The 22,506-nt window shown below is 39.2% G+C and overlaps 2 protein-coding genes across 2 annotated transcripts in view; one reads left to right on the forward strand and one right to left on the reverse strand.

Moving 5' to 3' along the window:
- Positions 1-531: 531 nt before the first annotated feature.
- Positions 532-13,924, reverse strand: RMDN1 (regulator of microtubule dynamics 1). The gene is made up of 10 exons (XM_082754071.1): positions 13,734-13,924; positions 13,451-13,562; positions 11,354-11,441; positions 9,911-10,070; positions 9,172-9,261; positions 8,420-8,475; positions 6,314-6,401; positions 5,170-5,200; positions 2,688-2,821; positions 532-688 (listed from the first exon to the last, which is right to left on the reverse strand). The coding sequence occupies exons 1-10, from the start codon at positions 13,863-13,865 to the stop codon at positions 650-652; spliced, it is 930 nt and encodes a 309-aa protein (XP_082610197.1). The 5' UTR covers positions 13,866-13,924; the 3' UTR covers positions 532-649.
- CPNE3 (copine 3) overlaps positions 13,922-22,506 on the forward strand; it is a 31,567-nt gene continuing 22,982 nt past the window's right edge. Inside the window, exons 1-2 of the mRNA XM_082754070.1 lie at positions 13,922-14,066; positions 22,156-22,295. Of these exons, the coding sequence (XP_082610196.1) occupies positions 22,164-22,295 (132 nt within the window). The 5' untranslated portion in view covers positions 13,922-14,066; positions 22,156-22,163. The remainder of the gene's footprint in view (positions 14,067-22,155; positions 22,296-22,506) is intronic.

Raw genomic sequence — 22,506 nt, forward strand, 5'->3', positions numbered from 1 at the left:
AGTGTTGGACACTGAATTTTCAGAATTCACACTCTCTCAAAATGCAAACAAATATTCATATTTAATAGAACTTTTTTCCCTGCAAATGCTACAGTCAATCATAAATGGATTTTTAAGTTTTCCCTGCTTCACAAAACCACAGCACTTCTTGCAAAGTCAAATATCAGCATTTCAATGTATTGGCATTGAAGCTGCTTGTGTAGAAGAATCTGTAATGAACCTTAATCAGAAAACTGTATCCGTACCTAATAATGTTAGCATATGATGTTATTACTCTTGAAGGCTATTTCACCATACAGAAGAATGCTCTAGAAAAAAAATCAGTGGCCTTAAAATTGTGTCATGGTCCTGTATCTCCTTTCCCTAAAAGTTATGCCAGTCCCTCACTTGCAGCTGAAGTGTAAAAACTTGCTTCCCCCCATATACCCTGCTTTTGACCTTGAAGACCTTTATTCACACATTTATTCTCACATAAGTAAACAATCACATAATAAAACAATTTCCCAGTTGACAATTTAATTGAAACAATTGAAGGAAACAGCAAGTTTAGAATATATATTTTATTAACAGCTTCAAATGAGTAATAGTAGTATTTAAGTTCTTTTCCCTATGCCGTTCACACCTGAGGTACTGAATTCCCAGTATCTTGTTATATAGAATTAAGCAACTCCAAAGCTTCTTTCTGTACCTGAAATACATAAATATAACAATACAGTGTAGTTACAGGCTTTTCTAGCAGAATTTGTCATGCAAGCATCTGAACGTTTCACCACAGTTCTGTAGATTTGTTACTGTCCTAAGACTAGTAAGTTTCCTTCCCCTATTGAAGATGCTCTGCATTTTTAACACGAATGGTAATAAAACGTCTTTACCCAGTCCCTTCAGTGTAATTAACATATGTGTTAATTATAACAGTAAGTTTCTTTGGGTTGAATACAGCAGATGAGCTCTTGATTTGCTACAGCCTTAGCATGTACCGAGTTATCCTATTCCTGGCCATAACCAACCAACCAACCAACCTGGAGTTTTCAAAACTCTGAATGGCAGCTAAAGAAGTGTGAAAAGTATCTTAATCTAGGGACTCTGGGTAAAGTCTAATAAATTTTGAAGTTGATTGCGAACATCAGTGTTAAATAAAGAATAAAAAACCTCTGGCCCTCACAGAGCAAGCAATTCAGGCAATGCAAGCCAGATATTATGGAGAGTCAGAGATGAGAAAAGCCCAGAATACTGACTTATGCTGACCTCTGTCATACACAGAAACAAGAATTCCAAGTTCTTTGCCCAGACCACTTTTCTTCTTGCTGGACTACACTGTCTAGTTCCCATGTTTGTGACACCTGTGATTTTTGCATTTTACACAATGACCCACAGAATGCAGAGAATACAACCTTAATTTAGCAGCTGTGCAGCGTTTTAGGAGATAGATAAGAAAACAGATCTTTGCACCAGATGAGCAGATGAGTAGTTTAACAAGTTGGCTATGGCACAGAAACCACTACTGGCTCTTTTTGTCTGGCTTCTGAAGGCAGGAAAGCTTTTGTCATCATTGGTTTCACGTCTGCCTCCAGACACCAATTTGTTTGGCAACTGCTAAGTATGGAACAGTTTCATACAGACCTGAGACCACTACACCTTTAGGCTATTGAGCTCCTATAAAAACTGCAGAAAAATGGAAGAACCTTTATTCATTTCTACTGAAAGATATTGCTGAAGGAACTCACTCCTTCTGGGAGAAACAGTTTGAACCTCACTGGAGAATCCACAGAAGAGGAAAAGCTTGAGTAGTGTTTCTTCTGAGGTGTGAAATGCAAAATCCTTCCCAAGTATTTCTTACAGCTAGGACATTCAGAACATGACAGCACATTTACACATTTTCTGTAACAGTTAAAGCATGATCTCACAGTGCAGCTTTATGCAAAACGACTTTTAGGTCAATCAACCATAAGAAAAATTAGTCCTGATGCTAACGGAATTACTTGCTCACCGAAGACATCTGCAATTTCTGTGGCTTACATTGAATACAGCGCTGGGTCTGCACAAGGCTAACGAACTACCCTCCTGCAAGCACACTATATATATATAAGTAGGCAGCAACCTGTCCAAACTAGGATCCTGAGCAGTTCAAAAGGGTAATTAAGTGTCTATTTATTGCCTGCTAGCACTGGAGATTTGCTGTCAGAGACATTGCTTCCATTTGACTCATTTAATGCACTCTGAATCTTTCCCTGTACTGTCAAGCTTTACAGATCTAGCATGTTTCTGATGCATCCATGCTTTTCTCTTCCTCCTGCTCATGATTCCATTAAGGGGGTGTTTTTTAGCTCTTCCAAAATGTGATTTCCAACTGTCCAGTTTTAGGCCTATGAAAAGTGACTCTGTGCTCACGCAGACTGAGTTTAGCTCAGGTGCCTGCCTTAACCTGAGCAACACAGTTAAGAATGGGTGGCTAATAGCACCACAAAAACATTTTGAAGAAGAAAGAATAGTTCTTTATTAGCAGAACATTCCGACCACTGTATCCAGAGGCAGTCACCAAGATACTAGATTTTTTTGGTGTCTGGGTGTGATCCTGGAATATAGAGCAAGTTGTAGTTAGGCATCTGAGGTAACCATTCCATTGCCGTGATGTGACTGACATGTTAGTTACTGTGTGTGGTTGCATTATTCAATCCTTAGCTTCTTACCTGTTTGTCCTCTTCGGTATGTGCAGGATAATCCTTTGCTTTGCTTAACCACAGAAGAGCCATCTTTTTATTGTTTAACTTCAAGTATGCCTTCCCCAAAAAGAGCAAATTTTTGCTGTAGAAATTTGGGTCAGCTGCATAGAGACAGAAGAAAAGCTTTGAATGGTAACAAGCAGCATACTGTCAAAGCCATGATATAATGCCATTCCTTTAAATACTTATTTCAGAAAACATGAATAGTTTTTGGCTTTAGAACAGATGGAACCCAATGTAAAACAACTCTGCTTTCTAAAATTTGGTCTCCTATAGTAATGTTAGCTAGCAGCTTATTAATTAATATGCTAAATGAAACTAGATTCCTCACAATGAGCATACACAAAGCGTATGCATAAGAAACAGCTTTGCTTTGCAATTTGCAAATTTGCAATTTGCTCTTCTGGACCTAGTAGATGCAACAGGCAATGAAACCAGCTTAGAAAATATAGGCAAGGAAATAAACAGGCACATTTCCTAGCTTTAGACCACGTACATACAGATCATTTTAGTGTATCTTTTGCTACACAGGAAGAGAACTTAAAATTGTTTGTACCCAAGTTTAACTTTTCCTTTTTTAAGGAGAGATTTAAGAAGATGCTCTTATAAAACATACTTTGCCCATCAACCTTTATTAAAGACCAGTCTTGTGTACTATTAACACCCATTACAGCACAAGCTTCCTCTGCATTTGGATCTAAGGTCAGGATGCAAAATGCTGACAACCATTTTTTGTGCATTTTGTGCAATAATAAAGTACACAAAGGCAGGTAAGTTCCTCTCCCTAAGGAAAAAGTGTAGTTTGGTAAAAATGACAGAGACTGACAGCAGCAATCCTGCCTGCTCCTATCTCTTCTTCTAGCAGGTGGACCCACTCTGTAGAATATATTAACTTCAATAATAAGCTCTAGCTTTGCCTGTGATTAGCATACTACTCTATTAAAAAAGAAAAATGGAATGATTTCACATGTACATAGTATGTGAATATCCAAGCATAAGCTATAACGATACTTTCAGAAATACTGCAAAAAAAAAAAAAAAGTAAAAAAAAAAAAAAAGTCAAATACCAGTAAATGTATGGAGGTGTTTTGGAGGCACATTTTGAGATCAACTCTACCATTCCTGTTCGCAGATGCGCTACTTGATACACAGGGAAAGATGCACAATAAACTTTTCCATCAAACTTCATTTATACAACACTGTCTTCCCATATCTTTCAGCTTACCAGTTTTGCTTGGGATTTCCCTCTTGGGGAAATAATAGCTACATATTTTCTTTTACAAAAGGACAGTTTTACTGCTATTTGGATAGGTACTCTGATCCAAATAGCTTCCGAAATCAAAAAATGTGCTTTCTTTGTCATCCTATTGAAAATACAGGGGAGTTTTAAACTTTAAGAAGGAACTTGAAAGACTGACATAGAAATCTCACTTCTGCTTGCTTCTTTGCCCTGCAATAGTACATTACAGATGAATCCCTTGGGGAAATATAAGTTGTTACTAATAGGGTAAAAAATAAAAATAATATATATTTTTTTAAAGTATGAAAAAAGAAAAAAAAAAAGAAAAAAGATATACTCACAGAATGACTGAGGTTAGAAGGGACCTCTGGAGGTCATCTGGTCCAACTCCTTCTCAAATATGGACACCTAGAGCCCCAGACCATTGTCCAGGTGGCTTCTGAAGGTCTCCCAGAAGGGAGACTGTACTACCTCACTAGGCAACCTGTGCCATGCTCAGTCATCCACCTGCACAGTAATTAAAGTGTTGCCTGATGTTTAGATTGAAACCTTTGTTCCAGTTTGCGCCCATTCTTTCTTGCCCTGGCACTGGGCACCACTGCAAAAAGCCTGGTTCTGTCTTCATTTCACCCTGCCTTCTGTATTTACAGACATTGATGAGATCGGATCCCCTCTGAACATCCCCATGTTGTTCGACCCTAGGATCCTCCAGGTCCTTGATCAAGATCTCGGTGGCCCTCTCCTCTGGACTCTCTCCAGTATGCCCATGTCTCTCTTGCAGTGCAGTGCCAAAGGCTGAGTACAGAAGGGATCACATCTCCCTCGACCTGCAGGCTGACAGCACTTTATCAGACACCACCCCAATAAGCAGCCTTCTGAGTGGAGAGGGCACATCACTGACTCAAAACTAGTAATTTTTAGCACTCTTCCCTGACCGGGAATCGAACCCGGGCCGCGGCGGTGAGAGCGCCGAATCCTAACCACTAGACCACCAGGGAGCGCGATAAGGGTGTTTTCCGTGCTGATAATAAGCGTGTGACACACTCTGAGCTTCTCTGAGATGCCTTCTGCCCTAACAGTCCAGTCACCTACCACAAAAGCTGGTAAGTTTATCACAGGCTATTCAGATAATTCCTGAAGCTAGAGGTTTATGCACGACAACCTGCAGTACATGACAGCATTCTACCTACAAAAAGCTACAAGAATTACCTTCCTCTGCCATGTGGAAGTAACGCAGAGCCTGCAAAAGAGAAGGTTGTCTTCCTTAAAATGGACCATGGTAAACTGAACACAGCAGTCAAGCTAAAGTACTATGCATGCTCAACACAGCTGAAGGACACCTATATCCTCCTAGCCATCATTTTATTTCTGTTAACTTAGCATGTTACAGATTGTTCTCATTCAATGTACAAACAGATTCAACCTCTTTACCACAAACCTACTCATTCAGCTATCTGCCTGCCTCTATCAGTGTTTATTATTCCACTGTAGGTATAGTACCTCCTGTTTGTCCCTAGCAAGTTTGATGGCATATTTCCAACTTGTCAAAACCATTTCTAATTTCATTTCTACCTTCCAGTGTATCCACAGTCCCTCCAAGCCAGTTCTCATGTATAAATTTAATAGTGAAGTTTTATCATACTTTCAAATACTTCAGAGAGGACTGAGTCCCACAGAACACCGGGCAGTATCTTCCTACTTGAAGATAAACCTTTATGAAATACACACACATTTTTCAACTAGTTTCACATACTGCACCTCAGAAACTTCACTTATCTCTTCCTAATGCTACCAGCTGGAGGGAAAATACTATCAGAGAATTTAAAGTGTGCATGTATCTACAAAGCAGTTTTTGTATTGAAACTGCATAAGTCTTATCAGTATGGCTCAACTACAGACTCTGGGACAAGGCTGCTTCTTTAGCTGCTTTAAGCGCTCTACACAACTTGATAGCGGGATTGGTAAAATTCTGCAGTATTTGAAATCCGAGCTGACACGCTGTATTCTTCCAAAAGTGATTTTCAGCAAAAGTTAAAAGGTTGACATTTCATTAAAAAGTTTTCTCTTTTTCAAACAGAACTTTAACTGCTTTTTGTGTTAACAGCAAGCAACCTTCTGCAATTACTTTCTAGTGACTCACTCACCCCTCACAACTTAAAAGAACAAAAGATTTTGGGCCAGGATTGTTGTTCTAATAGAAAACAAAGATTACAATGGCTGCCAGAGGATGAGAAAAAAGGTATTTGTTAGTAAGTAATAAATCGAGCTGTTACATTTTGCATTTATATTAGTAGAAGTATAGCAACAGTTCTGCAGGGGAAATAATAATCTAGGAAACATTTTCTTCTTGTACCTCTTGATAAGTGGAAGTTGGAGGTGTTGCAAATAGCATTGCAGCTATTTTTCGTTGGTACCATGGCATTTCAGCAAAGGAGTAACACCTGGAGCAAAAGGAAACATTGATTAACACCGTTCACCTTTCTCCTTGAACGAACATTCTCAGACCTTGGATATCGTAACTGGTTGTTGCCAAGAGTCACAACACCCACAGTCACGCTGCAAGTTCTATAAGCAAGTTCTTACAACTCCACAACACAATTGCAAGGTGTTTGCAATTGCTGCAAAGTTTGGCTAAAGAGGTTTTGGTGTGTCTTCTGCTGGGAATTTTTATTACATTAGGCTGGAGACAGTTATTAAACATGAAACAGCTTTTCAGCTTGTAGTATTTTAACAATTAATGAGCATTTTATATTGTTCTAAAATATAAACAATACAGCACAACTGAGTAATATCACTGCCTTACCTCAACATTACCTTGTTTTTCCTCAATTATTAATACACAAAAGCAGATGTGCAGCACATTCCTGAAAGACTCTGATCTATAAGAATGAAAATAAGCCTAAGAATCAAACTACTGTGTTCTAGGCTATGCCATTCTACTGTTTTCCTACCTACTGAATAATAAAGGTTATTAGTCACCTATCTCAGAGACGGTGAAAGGATTAAATATTTACATATTTCAAATACGTAGAGCATTCTAGGTCTAATATTAAACAGCACTATTCACTTTTATTACTCTCACACAGTGATGATAAAAATGCTTTATTCACTGCATAAAACAGAACACGCAGGAGGAGGTGAAAGATTAATGAGTAGAGATATGGAGGTGTTTGGGAGCAAGGGAAGGAACAGGGCATGGAAAACAAACTACGTTGAAAGTTTGCCATCAGACATGCCTTATCAGAATTGCCACTAAGACAGGTTCGGTCCAGTAAATACTAGGAAAAGAAATGAGAATCATACTCAAGAATTAACCAATATGAAATTCCAGTTTCAGATGAAGATGCTCTGGGACTCAGTAATGAATATATGTCATCATACAACATCAGGAAATTTTAGTACCCAAAACAATAACAATCCTCAAATTTCTTATCTTTCTGTTTTTCCTTAGGAACAATGTTTAAAGTACTTTTCCAGAACAGGCTTCCTATCACAATAGTGACACTAAGGCTCATTCAGTTGGGAGTACACACATCTGCCTAAACATCTGGACTATTGCTGGGGTTAGGTCCTGTGGGAATAAGTAACACTGAGATACTGAAAATTTGAAATAAGACTTCTGATATTCAGCAGTCCAGAAAAGGCACAGAAAAAGTAGCTGTGATTTTTTTAGGATTTCTTTACAAATCCTTTGCCTTTATTTTCAATCTCTCAGGCTCGTAGTAGAGATTTCCTGTAAAACATCTAGCAGAGACCAAAGCCTCTATACGTTATATAACCAGAAATGCTATCTGGAATCTCTCAATAACAAGAAAAAGATACTGTGTTCAACCAACTTGCTTCCACAGAAAATGCTGTTAGTATGAAAAGCTGTATTTCCAGTCCTTTGCCTGCATTGTAACAGTAACTCTTAGTGCAAATTTAACTGTGCAGTAAATTCAATGTCAAAGATTTTGATAATGCACATGCAGTCATAAGCTGCATTTACTTCAATGTAACTTTTAAAATACAGTATCATAACAGATAATAGAGGAAGTATTTTATGAACAGGCATCACATTTGATTGCTTTTCATGATACACAGACTCTTAAGTTGCAGCCATCAGTGAAATTCAATGTAGGTTCAGTGTTGAATTTTGTCTCCATTCACACTAGTCAGAACAAAATGACTTGTGTGTTATGGAGATAAAGGTCTGGAAAACAAGTTTGTAATAGTTCAATACAGAGAAACAAAGAAATTCAACGAATAAGTATTTTTTCATCTTTTTCAAATGTGTGAGAATTAACAGCCAGATGCTTTCAAGGCATGACCTCCTGTGCCATTCAATAGGTTTCCATGTTTGAATCAACTAATTACAAGCCACTGAATTATTCTAAGCATTTCTGCAATTCATACAGTCCACTTCTATTCTAGCATTTCTCTTTACCATGTGTTAAGTTTTGTTTAAAATGCACCTTACCAAATGCCCATAAGATGAATTGACGTTGCATCTTTTGGATTCAGTTCAATGGCTCTCTAGTGCAGGGGAGAAAAAAAAAAAAACAAACAAAACAAAGATGTAAAAGTTTATTCTGTTGCATCCGGCTTAAAATACATTGAACAACTAAGAAACATGTTGACTTGTTCTATTACTAATTAAACTACATTAACTGTGTGTAAAGTTTCAGGGACACAGTACTTATTCAGTGCACAACTGAATCTGCTCACTTCCAAAAAATTGAAGACACTGACAGATTTCTAAGCGCTCATGGTTAACAGGTCAGTAAGAGTTTCACATGAGACTTGACGTGTTCAGATTCTGATATAATTTCTGGTGATACAAAGTTAGTCAGCAGTCCTTTATCTTCTCCAGTACTTGTCCTTTAGTGGTACACAATCCACACTTAGAAGGATGGCCACACACCCATTCTCAATAGCACAGCTATACTTTATCTAGTCCTAAGGGACAGCAAAAGCACTTCAGCTATTTCAGGACTCTCTTCTATAGAGACTTAGTTTACAGCAGGAGTTAATTTGTATCCCTTTTTGCTTTGGAATCCCAGACTGTCACAATAACCCCCAAAATCAAATTGTCACCAGGAAATTTGAACAGCAGTACATTTGCAAGTTTTCATCACCAGCCAGTTCATAGCTCTCAAAAACTCTATGTATTGGACACATTACGGCTATCATATGCAAAGAAAAAAACAACCAAACAACCATTTACATTACCTGAAAATGCTCTTTGATAACAAAGGCATTTGCAATTTTAACCTTGATTCCTTCGTAATCACCAACATCACTGATACAAATGGCATACCACTGTAATTCAAAGTAAAAAATAAAACATTTAATAAAGCACTATATTACTAGTAAATTAAAACAAACAAACAAACAAAAAAACATACAGAACAGCCACCACCCCCACCAAGCAAAAAGTATTTGTCATGAACAGTTGTAACAGTGTCAGAGCAACCTGCTAATCTGCACAGATAAGGGAATCGGTGTCCACCTCTTATCTGAGATGCCAACACAATTGACTATACTTTGTTACCTCTCTGCCTGAGAGAAACAGCAAAAAAAATAGTGGAATGAAGCCAGAGCCTAAAGTCTTTCAAATGAAACTCTATAGAGCTACAACTGCACACAGAGACAGCATGCTGGATGTGTGGCACGAGGAGATCAACTGTAATCTGTGTGATCTGTCACCTGTTCCCACAGTCCTGCACACATTAAACCAATTTCTGTTTCCTGCGTACAGGAAATTTAGCTGCAAAAGTCTGACTATGATCTTAGAAACAAATCAGTGAGAATTAGAAGCAAAAGAGTGAAAATTAGAGAATCATGCATTCTTAACTGAAAAATTAAATTACGCTGACATTTGCTGAAACAGCACAATGACATTTGTTCCAGTTTCCACTGGCAGAAATCAAGGAACAAGATTTCAGTTGAGTTATTTTGCTTGGCTCACCTTGTGCGCTGCAAAATTTGATTCATTTTTTTCAAGTGCCTTTTTTGCATACTCAAGGGCTTCATACACCAGTTGTCTTTTCTCCTCTGCAGAAGTACTACTCAGTTGAGCTAAATCTCGTGATGCTCTTGCCAGCCGCCACAGTAACTCTGCATCCTCACTAGTTATGAACAGAAACACAAATGTTTTAAAGTAACAATGGCAACAAAGCTAGTAAAGGTCTCTGATCAGTCTTCCAATATGCATCTCAAGGGGGTGACAATATCATCTGCCGTTCTACGCTATATACAACTTCAGGGTAACAAACAACAAATGAAAACCTGCCATTTTACACTGTCTGAAATGCATTTCAGAGGTTTTTGCTGTCTGGTCATAAAACATTCCACTCCCATTTAAACAACCAGAAACCAAAAATATTAGAAAACATACCTGAGTCACTGTTAGACTCAGAATACCCATCAAAGCCGGTTTTCTTTTCTGGAGTCAAACTGAGTTATGCTCACAGCATAGCACAGTCCTGCTGTCATTAATGAAGTAACACAGAACTAGCAGACTAATTTTTCAGCCACATCACAAGAATGTTAAGTACAGCTACAGGGGATCATTACTTCTCAAAGAGTAAGCAGCACTGTTATACACTTAGGAGCAAGATTACAGTTTGCTTATGGCACCATGTCCCTTGCAGTCCAGGACCTTCCTTTAACTTCCCACCCTTTGTATGTGTGCCTCTGTCAAGAACCAAAAAGCAAAAACAGAAAAAAAAAAGCAAGCCATCCAAAAACAACTGAATAGTTAACTTCCTCCAGAAGTGTTCTAGGCCTTGTTCTAGTGCCTTGTTTCCAAAGGAAAGGACTCTTAATTTATCTATGCATTTTCTGCTTTTTCCTTAAGCAGCCTGTTTGTTTCAACTCACTTATCTGAAATGTTTTGTGTAGTTAAGACATAACTACATGAGTAATAAACTTTTTCTGTTTGGACTCAAATTCTAACAGGAAATAAATGAAAACAGAAAGAAAGAACAGCTGGTAAGCAATGTAAAAAAATATCAAAAATTGTCAATGCCTAAATTCTAGATACTGTGGTCATTACAGTAATGTGTAGACATGCTGTGACTTTTCCGATGCATATGTGTATTTTTAAGAATTATTAAAGTACTAAACCAAACAAACCTAAAACCTCCCTGCAGGAATGAAAACCTTAAATGTTAACCCTCCGCTTCTACAGCTGCACTCTGCCAAAAATCAGTACCTTTGTCATTCATTTTTCCATGGGGAAGAAAAAGATCAAGAATCCTTTCCTACTTAAATAAAGATGAAAGTAAGGTTCTCCAGCATACCACAACAAGAATATTAGTTGAAAACTGGTATAAAAGAACACATTGAAAAACAAAATAAAACAAAACACCAACAAACTAATATGAAGATATTCAATTCAGTCAAGTACCTATTTTTATGCTGAACCAGCAACCGATACAGCTTTTCAGTTTCTCCACTCCCGTACAGGTAGTCTGCTTGCTCTATAACTTCTGCCACTAAAAAAAGAATGAGAATCGTGGAAACAGAAAAACAAATTGTATGTAATTAGGATATTAGGGTATAAGCAAAATGTTTCAGAGCAAGTCAGTCTAACTGAAACACAAAGAACAAGTTACTTAATTTTTAGGCCATCGTTCTAAACAACTTTCATGCACAGCAGACTCAGATTAAGCTACTCATAATGAACAAGTAGGAAGAGAGACAGTGCTGAATACGTGCCTCTCTCATTGAACTGGGGAGTGGGCTTCAGCAACAAAGCATCCTGTGGATGCTTAATGTATTTAACATTCAAAAGCGTCTTTCTTAAAGCATCAGACACTGGAAGCAATTTGTTTTCTTTGCAAAAAATATCCAGAAAAGGATAATGAAGAACCTTCTCTAGTACATGTATGGAATTCAAATGTAATAATCTTAAAAAAAAAAAAAAAAAAAAAAAAAAAAAAAAAAAAAAAAGAATTTTGTTAAATTATTCTTGGTTCTTAATACAGTTCCATAGTTTTGCCAAAGACAACCACAGATTAAGTATGGTTCATTACCTTACCAAGCCAAAATGAAACATCGATCAAAGATTTTTCTGACTGAAGCTCTTCAAATTTGAAAAATCAATGTTGGCTTTTTATCAATTTATAAGCTAAGTATTCGATGTACTTAGAGCATTTAAATTCTTCTAGAGAATATTTTAAAACTCTGACGACAGAAAAGGAGGAATATGATTTCCACAACTGGATGAATATAAGGTAGTAATATAATATATATGTACGTAGTACACAAAACAGTATTCCACAGTCGTATCAAACAATTCACAATACAGGATTCTAGCATGAGAATAGACAGAATTAGGAGGAAAAAAAAAAAAAAAAAAGCAAATTGAAGCAGGTAGATCATTCTATTGAAGTATACAAAGGTGTAACAGCAAAACTTTGAGTTTATTCTTCTACCAACATTAAAACATGAAAAAATGACACTAAGTAAAATGTCCCACCGAATTTCATTTAGAATTTGCAGCTACACTATCATCTCTTTATTGCTACTCCTTGGTCTGTGATGAAACTTTTATGTGAAAACATAAGCTCAATCCACGCTTCGTAAAAATTACATTTATAAACTTTATTTTTCAAGTTATCTACTGAACATGGTAGTCATATTTCACGACAACATAGTTTTATTTATAAAAGAAAAAAGCACTGAAGACTACTAAATACAAGTCTTATGTTGAGCTTTAAAAGCTCCTAGAATATAAATCACTGAAGATTAGAGCATTCTGGATAACCTTTTTAACCTTGTCATCTCTAAATGCCTTCTATCAACAATTTCAAAGCTACAATAATGGTCTACATGGACTTTGGATTTAAGTGTGTAAGATAAGCCTCATAGTACATATGCAGCATTAAAGTAACCTCAGTGAATTACGTTTGCTTCCTGAGACATCCTGAACAGCACTGTCAGTATGGTCCTGTCTAATGACTGAATGCTCAGAATTCAACGTTCTGAACAAATTACTAGCTAGGTGATTTATGTAAATTATAAGACTTTTATTTCTTTTTAGTGTAGCAAAAACATGGGATATTTCTCATTTTCTCATTTTTGTTTGAAACACAATCTCAGTGCTACTTGACTACATTAAATGAGAACTCCACGGTGTTCATATAGAAAATCTCAACGAACTAGAATTCCAGAAATTGATCAGAGCTTGGTCTGCCTTCCCAAGTGAATCTTAACCTTTCTCAGCGAGTTACTTAAAGCCTGGGTGACAAACTAGGTGTCACACACCTTGTGCATTGATCTCATCCTGTCTACGTCACCAGATTTGGTTTCAGTAACAATAAATTCCTAATTAAACTGTTACCACGCTTTCAAGCCCTGAACTAATTCAAAACCCTATCAGTGAAACGTCCTGCACACAGCCTGAGTGGAGAACCTCAAAGACATTACACCATTTTCCTATATAATCCTGGCAATAGAAACCTTATGCTTCACATTAGAACAACCCATTTGAAAACATTACCTTTGAAGCTTGCATGAACCTCAGCAAAGCCAGAAAACAGCTTGGAAGCTTCATAAACCAAGAAGGACCCCGCTGAGAGCGCAACCCCCCTTTTAGGGCTTTTTCTAAGCACCTGCACGGGACCATAAAACGTGCGTTAATCAACGTCGTTACTCTGAATTACTATTTTTGCTCATCTCTGGCACGACGGTTTTATTTCCTATTCACAGCCCACACCCTCCCCGCCAGCTGGGGGTGTCCCGGGGAGGACGAGGACAGGCAGGACCCGCTGCCCCCCAGCTACCTGGCTCCGGCCGAGCCGTCCCCGGCCCCACGGGCCGCCTGTGGCGACCCCCGCCCGCCGTAGCAGCGTGCGGGCGGAGGGGCGGCCGAGGGGCCGCAGCAGCCACGCCGCCATGACCGCGGCCGCCGCCATTTCGCACCTCCGCCGGCGGGGGCGGTGCTGGCGGCGGGGCCGGCCGGGGAGAGACGAGGCCGAGGCCGGCCCGTTTCGTTTCGTTCCGCCGGGGGAAGCCGCGCATGCTCTGCCTCGGTACCCTCAGGGCAGAGCGGGGCCGCTCGGTGCGGGCGTGGAGGAGCCGCCTCGGGGCGAGGGAGCCGCCGTGCGCTGCCGCAGGTGAGTGGCTGGAGGCGGGGAGGGGGTCGCGGCTGCTCCGCTAGGGAACGGGCTCGGGCGCCGCGCTGCCGCCCGGGTGGGGCCCCTCCGGGCAGGGCTCCGCTCCCCGGGCACAGGCGGTGGTTCAGGTAACGGAGGGCTGTTGTGAAACGGCCCCGTGGGTGGCTGCTGCTGTGCTCCTGCCGCGGGAGAGCGGCCCCGGAGCAGCCTCCTGCGAGCGCTGAGCCGCCTGTCCCGGAGAGCGGAGCCCCGCGGGTGCCGCCCGCCTGAGCTTGTGAGGGCTGGGTGCTGATGTGGGGTGCTCAGAAACCTGCCTTCGCCCCTCGGAGAGGAGACTGGCAGGAGTTATCGGCTTTCCTTGAAGTAAATGGCTACAAACAAGGCGTCCGCTTCCCGCAGAGTTATTGTTGTTCAAGTGTTTGGGGCTTATTTTTCCGCCCTGCTGCTGCGTGACGTGTGAGGCTCGCCTTAGCAGGCGTGCTGCTGGTGGGTTTACTTCTACATTAGGACAAAACTAAACTATGAAACTCTCTGCTTCTGCCGCTACTGTCACATAGTCAAAGGGCATTAAGAGTCCTCAAGCTAACATACACCCTCTTGCCTCCAAAACTTCATCTTGCATTCATTTTCTTTGGAGTTGTATGCCTCAAAAAGTTCAGGATATTTTAATGGTCGTACAACAAAGCGTGTTTAATGCAAGTGATTGGTGTCAGACTTACTCCTAGGTTTTTGTTTTTTTTTTTTCAGTTAAGGTTTTAAATTGTTAACTTAAATCACACATACAGATCTTATTTTCCCAGTTTACGTAGTCACAGAGATAACTTCTTTTTTCAGAGTAGGCAGAGCTCCATATAAGCATTATTCATTGGAAGACTAAAAAGTAAAGTAAAAAGATGTGTAAAGGAGCTAGAAGAACCAAACAGAAGTCTATTTACCTGTTTTAATGTTAGGGAGAATGCTGTTTTTCCAGTATGCATGTTTGTGTTAAATATATAAGAATTAATCAGTACAAATCAGTTACATGTGACTGTTAGACTATTTTTAATTGAGTTGTTAAAGGCAAATGCCCTTAAGGCTAGAGGTGAGCCATGGTAGCTGTTTAGTAGAGACAACACAAAGACCCATCTTCTAGGTGTAAATGTGGCATAACTTAGCTAATGCTAAGTCTCAACTCCACAGCTGAGTTAGCTTAATGTTACCTGGGGTGGAGTTTTTTCTCGGTTCTGCTCTAGAGAAAGGTAAATGCTGTCATTACCACAGTTTCCTTTAAGAAACACCCATTATTTAAGGAAAAAGTTACATGTTTAGATATTTTTTTTTCCTTTCCTTATTAATTTTGTTAATTTTTTAGACACAGGATGACTTCCAATATAAGTAATACATGATCAAGTTAGTATCAGTGAGCATTAGTTCCTTCTAAACCCAACAGAGTTATTTCTCTTGGTCAGTTGGGCTAAGGTTAACAGCCACTTCCAGCATCACGTTTGACATTGTGGTATGGCTTGTTAAAACAATCAAAGGAACTTTTTTTTTTTTTTTAAATTCTCATCTACATGTTGTATGTTTACTTTCCTCATTTGGTGTTTAATTGTACTTTATACGTGATTCTTTTGCTCAGGGATTTAAGAGTGACGTTCCTCGACGACTGGAAGATTTCTGAATGTAGGGGTTTTGGTGCTGGCTTGCAGAGTCTTAATTTCTGTTAGTCTTGACAGAACAGTCTTTTGGATAGTGATAACAGTGGAATAGTGATTTAGACCATACTTTCTTCTGTGGTTGAAAGAATATGCTGTAGATCCTTCTTATCCTGTGGCTGGATCTGGTGCACGTGTGAACTCACTGCTCTGTGCAAGGCATGGTTAGGAGAAAGATGAAATAGTTGCTAGTTGTGGTTGGTGGCAACTGTCTTCTGGTACTTCTCACATCCAGGAGGGTTATCAGCACGTCCTGATGGTAGGTGAGTAGCATGTGTGCAGTAATCTAATGGTTCCAGGAAGCAGTATATTTGCTGTCTTAGTGTGTTCAGAGCTACTCCCTAGGAATATGCAGAGCAGGCATGTGTGATACCTCCCAGGGATAATGAATACAGAGTGCAAGTAGGTGGTACGATACAGAATTGAAAGACAAGACCAGAGAGCTGTTGGTTGTCCCACAGGAGGATTTGAAATATATACCATGTAAGGTATAATTCTCTGAATGGCAGTTTGAAGTTAGTGCTGTTGCTTGTACTGAGATAGTAAATGATGTGTTGAACCAGTGTGGTGTAGTGTTTCTATTGATTTTTCTTAGAGAACCTTAGGCAGCATGATGAATATAACTTAAAGATAGATTTTTATATTTAGGAGCCACCTACAAATAGTTGCCTGACTTGTTACACCAGTGTGCTACCAATCCAGTGGATAAATATTTGAGCTACCTGATTATGATGAATCTTTTATAAATAGATGATTCATTGCTCATAGAGAAAACAGTATTTCACTCATGCCTCAGATTCCTTAATACTAGCTCTTATTTTTTTCTCTGCATAATCTCCAGTTAAATGAGCAGTGTGGTCACTGTGGTTTTATCAGCATAATCTCATTTGTTCAATTAAGAATGAGATGGTTCCTCCGTGCATCCGAAGTGATGTGTGTGAGGAAGACAGAATTTACACTCAAGGTTTTGTGCGACTCCTAGAATACTTGGTGAATGATTCAAGTTGAGGTGAGATTCTTTTGATCTGCTTCTATTATTCAACTTGTCAGACCATCAACTAATGCAGCAGAAGAGTTTTATCAGCAGTGTTGTCTGTAAAGAAAAGAAAGCAGCAGTGGAAATTCAGATTTGTGGTACGATTTTTAGAGAAGCCTCAAATTTTCAAATGCAGTGCTGAAATTAGGTTATGAAATGGTCTTAGCCTTTCTAACTTTATGAAATGGCACGAGGTGGTTTGTTTCTTTAAGAATTGAAGAGTTGAATTGACTTTATTTGAAATACACATCTGTGCATTATGTGTTCTAGTATGATTGGAGATCATAATTCTGTTGACCCCCTCTGGGGGTAAAAGCATCTGTATTTGTCACAGTTTCATTGTCAGGTTCTTGCAACAGTTGTGGCTTTTTCTGGGAATATGTTGTTGTTCTGTGTTCTTTGCACATGCAACAGTTACAAAAAGATGTCAGGACCACTCTGATTATGGATTGAGAAGGTTACCTTTCTCAGGCAGATGTTGTCTCACAGGTTGTTTTCATTGCATTCTTATTTTGTTCATCTTTGTGCTGCCTCTTTGTTGGAACCCTCCTTGTGAAGGGCTGTTGCAGGAAGTGCTGTTGTTGCTTGGTGAGAGATGCAATAGAAGAGGTTCCAAGGAATACAGGCCTAGGGATCTTCACCACAAAATACATGTATATATATATATATATATATATATATATATTTGCAGGAGATGGCATCCTAGTCCTATCTGAAAGTACGGAGACTGAATAATTGCATATACTGCATGTTCAGGGCAGTAAAGCTACATATTCATTATTTCAGATTAGGGTTCATTCAAGACTAATTTATACAATATGCCTGTATAATTAATTTCCATGTTATTGTCTGCCCAAGCTTATGGGAAATGCTTAATAATCCAAGGAGAATCAGAGTACTACTTTCATAAGATGTTTTTCAGTCTAACACACAGCTTATGTAAAATGCTTAACTGTTGTAGTGCCTAGAAGTGTCAGTGAACAGGAACAGGCTTTATTAGCAAGTTCTGAAATGTCTCCCCCTTTTTTTTTTTTTTCTGTGTCTGTCTGGGCACTGTAGCAACAAAATATAGAGCTTTAGTCTGCTGTCATTAGTAGTTCACAGCAACTAGGAAGTGCTCTGCTAGCGACAGCTTGTTCACATCAGAACAGGTTTGAGACTTGTGACTAAAGTCAGCAAAGCCAAACCCAGCTAGAGCAGTGCTCACTTCATTAGTCCTTTTGCCTTGCTGTAGTTAGGTATTTCTGCTTATCAGATTGGATAGCACGTGCTCTAAGGAACACACCTCAACACTGCCCTGCCCTGGAAGTAGCACTTGGGCAAGTCTGTGCTCTCCTCTGGTAGGTATTGCAGCATTGATGTGATTGCTGCAGTCTGAGAGTACCCAAGTGCTCTGTTAGAAGATGATCCTGATAAGAGAGCTGTTGCTTTCCAGGTGGAATGCCCTGCTTACAGTTCCTGTTCAAAAGGAACTGGGTCATTTGGCGGACACCGCTCGTCTTCATTAGAATCCCTGGGGGAATTCAGGGAACATCATGATCAGTGGAACTGCAAGACAAGGCTAGTCCTTGACTTGCTGTTTTGCTTTGATAATGACAGCCCAAGCAGAAATACCTGCAATATATTTAGTTGAGCTAATCATGCTCTTGAATGCCCTAGGCTTTTTGTAGGGTCAGGAATCAGCATCTCCCTTGTGACTGTACACTGCTGCAGTTCAGAGTCTGGATGTCGCAAGCTCTGCTGAATTGTTTAGTAGTTCAGTCTCCCCTCATCCAGCATTATCAGTGGTTTTTAAGAGCCTGCTTACACTCCTGTGGTCACAAAATCTATGCCAATAGAAAGGACTGTCTTGTCACTGTCAACTGGCCCCATCCCAGTAAGCTTTTATCTTGTTTCATGCCATATCCTACCTGGAGGACAAATGGCTGATAGTTTGAGAAAGGCTGAGGTTTGGGTTATATTTGGCTGATGGGGAGTTACTTTCATAACAGCTAATTGCATAAATAAGTGTATTGTTATGTGATGTAACTTACTGGCAGTCAAGGCTCATCTTACCAGATCCCAAACAGTTTCACCACTTTGTGTAAAGTTATTCCAGTATCCCAAATCTGCAAGTAATCTAGTCATGTGTTTGAAATATTTTGCATCTGGCTTGCCTACTAGATCTGGTAGTTTGTTGTGGAACGGCATTTTGAGAAGTAATAATACATTACTGCAGCTGTGATTCCTTCTTTCCACCATCCTGAAGAGACTGCAATTTGCCAGACTCTGTGTCCCAACAGGTTTTCAAAAAGACAGCGCTTAAGTGGCAGTGACTCCCTTCCACGAAGGTATTTGTCCTCTTGGGAATCCCCCCACCCGAACCTGTTCTGGAAGTTTTCACCTAACACAGGCTTTCAGACATGAGGAGAATTGGGTGGAGCAGAGATATTCTTGCTTTTATGCAGCACGGGATTACGAGGATTCACACAGCGTGTGCAGAGCTCTAACAGCTGCTACTGGTTAAAAGACTTCTGGTTCATGTAGGCATGCAGAGCATGAGTACCCTTTGCAAGCTATGCACTGACTGCAGTGTTGCAAGGAAATTGTTTATTTTCTGCATGTTTTCACTAGTGTAAATACTGTTTTGGGTTAATGAGATAGGACTTCTTCCTCACCAGTGTGTATATTATTAACGTTTAGTGTTTATAATGTTACCTAAACATCAGGTTGTATACAGCTATTTACTATGAAATATATGAGCCTTACATTATTATGGACAATCATGTTGTCTTTTTCAAATAGCAGAATTATTTCTTGAAATACGTTAAAATGTTACAGACCTCTTCAGTTATAAAAATAATGATTTCTAATATTCTCAAAATCTCTGAGGAAAGTGACTTGTGTTATTTTCATTTTGCATCTTGTGAAACTGGGAAGCGAAAAGACTAAAACTCGGGATTTGGGAAGTTTTTATTTCTAGGTTTCGAGTTGAGTGTCCTCTGCTCAGGTAAGCACATTCTTGTTAGAAGCTGTCTTTTAGCTACTGTGGACACAATTACTAGGTCTTGAACAAGAACACATATTTCAGGACAGGGAAGCAGGCATTTTAATCCTTACCCTCTCTGTATGTTAAAGGATGCTTTTTGCACCTTGCCTCTTTTGCTGAATCTGTTCTGTTCCCACACTATGTGCATAGTGGGGAGACAGTGACATGCAGAGGAGGAAAGGAAGTCACAAAATCAAAGTATTCATGTGAGAAAGTGCTTGTGGCACGAGAGAACTGGGACGTGCGTGCACAGGCTAAGAAGAAAAATCTGACCAGGTTTTTAGGTTGATCGAGTGCTGTCCATTTACAAGTGATTATGGAAAGATTACTTAGCCACATGTCTTCAGTTAAGGGTCCTTTCCCAAAATCCAGGTTAAGGAGTCTCAGTGAAGTTATGGCAAGAAAATAGTGAATTTTTTAGAAGTAGGTCTCAGTTCAAGTGTGAATTCTGTTACATCTCATGAAAACCCTTTCTACCTGCTGCTGTAGCATCAGTGGGTGTTAGAGCATCGTTCTGTCAGCAGAAGATTGTTTTTCTGGAAACAGCCAGTAAGGAGTCACGCTCTGCTTTGCACTGGGCAAAGCCACTAACTGTTAATGAGCTCTGTCTGGCAGCCAGGAAAGCAATAGGGAATGGAAAATAACAGTATAAAAAGAAGCAGGAAAAAAGGGGCTGACAGCTTTTTAAAAGTATGCTTTCTAAGCCTAGGAAACATCAATTTAAAAACTGTTCTCTATGTTTGGAACTCAGAGCTTTGCTTTTTTTTTTTTTTTTTTTCCTCAAGGACAATGTCTGAAACTTGGTAAAGTCTTGGGAGTTCGAGCTGCTCAGATGGAATCACATGTAGGTGTTTGGGGGGTGCAGGAGGATTTCCATAAGTCTGATGTGCTTCTTAGAAGTAGTGTATATGAGTGAATGTTTGAGTGGTTCCTTTACAGTTTATGTGTTTACTTCAGTTGGTAGTGATCCCTAAAGGGTCCATCCATCTCTAAGGCAGCAAAGCAGAGATGGAGAGGCAATATACAAAGTGTGCCCCAGTGGAACACAAGAAGCCTCAGGAAAGCTCCCTCAGACTACATTGTTTTCTTTCTCCCGTTTTCAATTCATTGGTCCTCTTTTCCATCATCATTGTTTCCCTTTTTGTATGTAAAAAAATAAGTTCTTTTTCACTAAGAGTCATATAAATGTAGTGAAAGGAAAAGGGCTGAGCACAGTTTCAGGTGCACTGTACTGTAAATGATGTAAGTAAACTGGCTAGATGGAAGCAGGTGCTTTTCCTTCCTTATTCTGTGCATTTTCACGATAAGTTAACCCAGAGGGATGCCGTGTCTGGACTGTGGACTTGCTGTACAAAAGAAAAACCTGAAGCTAAAGAGGCTTAGGAACTTCCAAGACAATCTGATTGTGGACAGAGGGGGAATTTTTGGTTTCTGAATCAAGGCTTACCCTCCAGGGAGATGCTGGAAATGTTGAACTGTAATTCTTGAAGAGTAAAATCAAGAGTTTCATAATATAGACAATATCTGTTGGTCAGACCTAGTTTAGATTGCAAATTATTGTTAGGCCACATTGGGCTTCATAATTGGTAATGAAGATGTTTGTTTGTATCTGCTCATATAGTTTTTGCAGTTCCAGTAGAGAATTATTGAGAAACTTCAACGGAAACGTGAGAAAGCTTTCATTTTTTTTTTTTTAACTGAACCTCCAGGAAGAATGCTTCCTCCTTATTCTTAGTTGTTACTTGATTTCAAAATTTTCTATCCTTGTTATTAAAGTTGTCGTTGTTCTTAAAGATCTGCTAAGCAAGATTGCTTGCTCTTGTTCCCTGTTTAAACTCCTTTTCCAATCCTGCCGTGCTTATCACTTCAGCATGTTGTTACAAAGATTTGTTTGGGGGAGTATTTAATATTTTTTTTTCTAATTCATTGAATTATTATTAGTATCCACATTATGAGATACTGGCATTCATGTGGGTTTTACAAGATGAGATTTAGAGTATGTGAAATTTTATTGTCAGCAGTCCAAACCACTGTGCTTTGTGGCATATCCTGTTTTGCATTTGGTTCCTCAAGCATTCTAAGAAACTTAATCTTGTTTCTTATTGCAGACTTTGAAATGAAGTTTTATCCCAGTATGGCAAAGCCAAGAATATGGTGGTAATGCTGTAATCTTGGTACCTCATAAATTTTTAAAATGGTATTTAATGCCTTAAATTATGCTCCTGACAAGCAAATGTTTCTAATGATCAATCATAGAATTAATGCATTGTGACAATCACAGTATTTGCTTTTTAATCCATTTTAAAAATAATGATTTCTATTGTTTTCTAGCTTAACAAATGGCGGCGCAGTGTGTGACAAAGGTGGAGCTGACTATTGCATGCACCAATCTCTTGGATAAAGATGTTGGTTCCAAGTCAGACCCTCTGTGTGTGCTTCTCCAGAATACAAGTGGTCAGCAGTGGTATGAGGTAAAATATGATTGCTCTCACGAATCTGTTAAAAACAGTCTAGCTTGTTGAACCTTTTAAAACAGTGGAGCATAAAACATCATTAAAATATTTTAAGTATATGCTCGCACCTTTGAACACTTCTCATTAGGTTATGTCTATAATAGGAGTGCAAATAGCACACTAATAATTGCTTTCTAATAAATACTTACCTGGTCTATTTTACCACTGT

Source organism: Aythya marila (genome assembly GCF_965140915.1).
Source record: "Aythya marila genome assembly, chromosome: 2".
Classification (NCBI taxonomy): domain Eukaryota; kingdom Metazoa; phylum Chordata; class Aves; order Anseriformes; family Anatidae; genus Aythya; species Aythya marila.

Coding starts and splice junctions, on each gene's coding strand:
- RMDN1 (XM_082754071.1), bottom strand. CDS start 13,865: ATGGCGGCGGCCGCGGTCATGGCGGCGTGGCTGCTGCGGCCCCTCGGC. Junction 10,071..11,353: donor CTGGTTCAGCATAAAAATAG/GTACTTGACTGA, acceptor GTTCATAACTAG/TGAGGATGCAGAGTTACTGT. Junction 2,822..5,169: donor CTTCCACATGGCAGAGGAAG/GTAATTCTTGTA, acceptor GTCTCTATGCAG/CTGACCCAAATTTCTACAGC.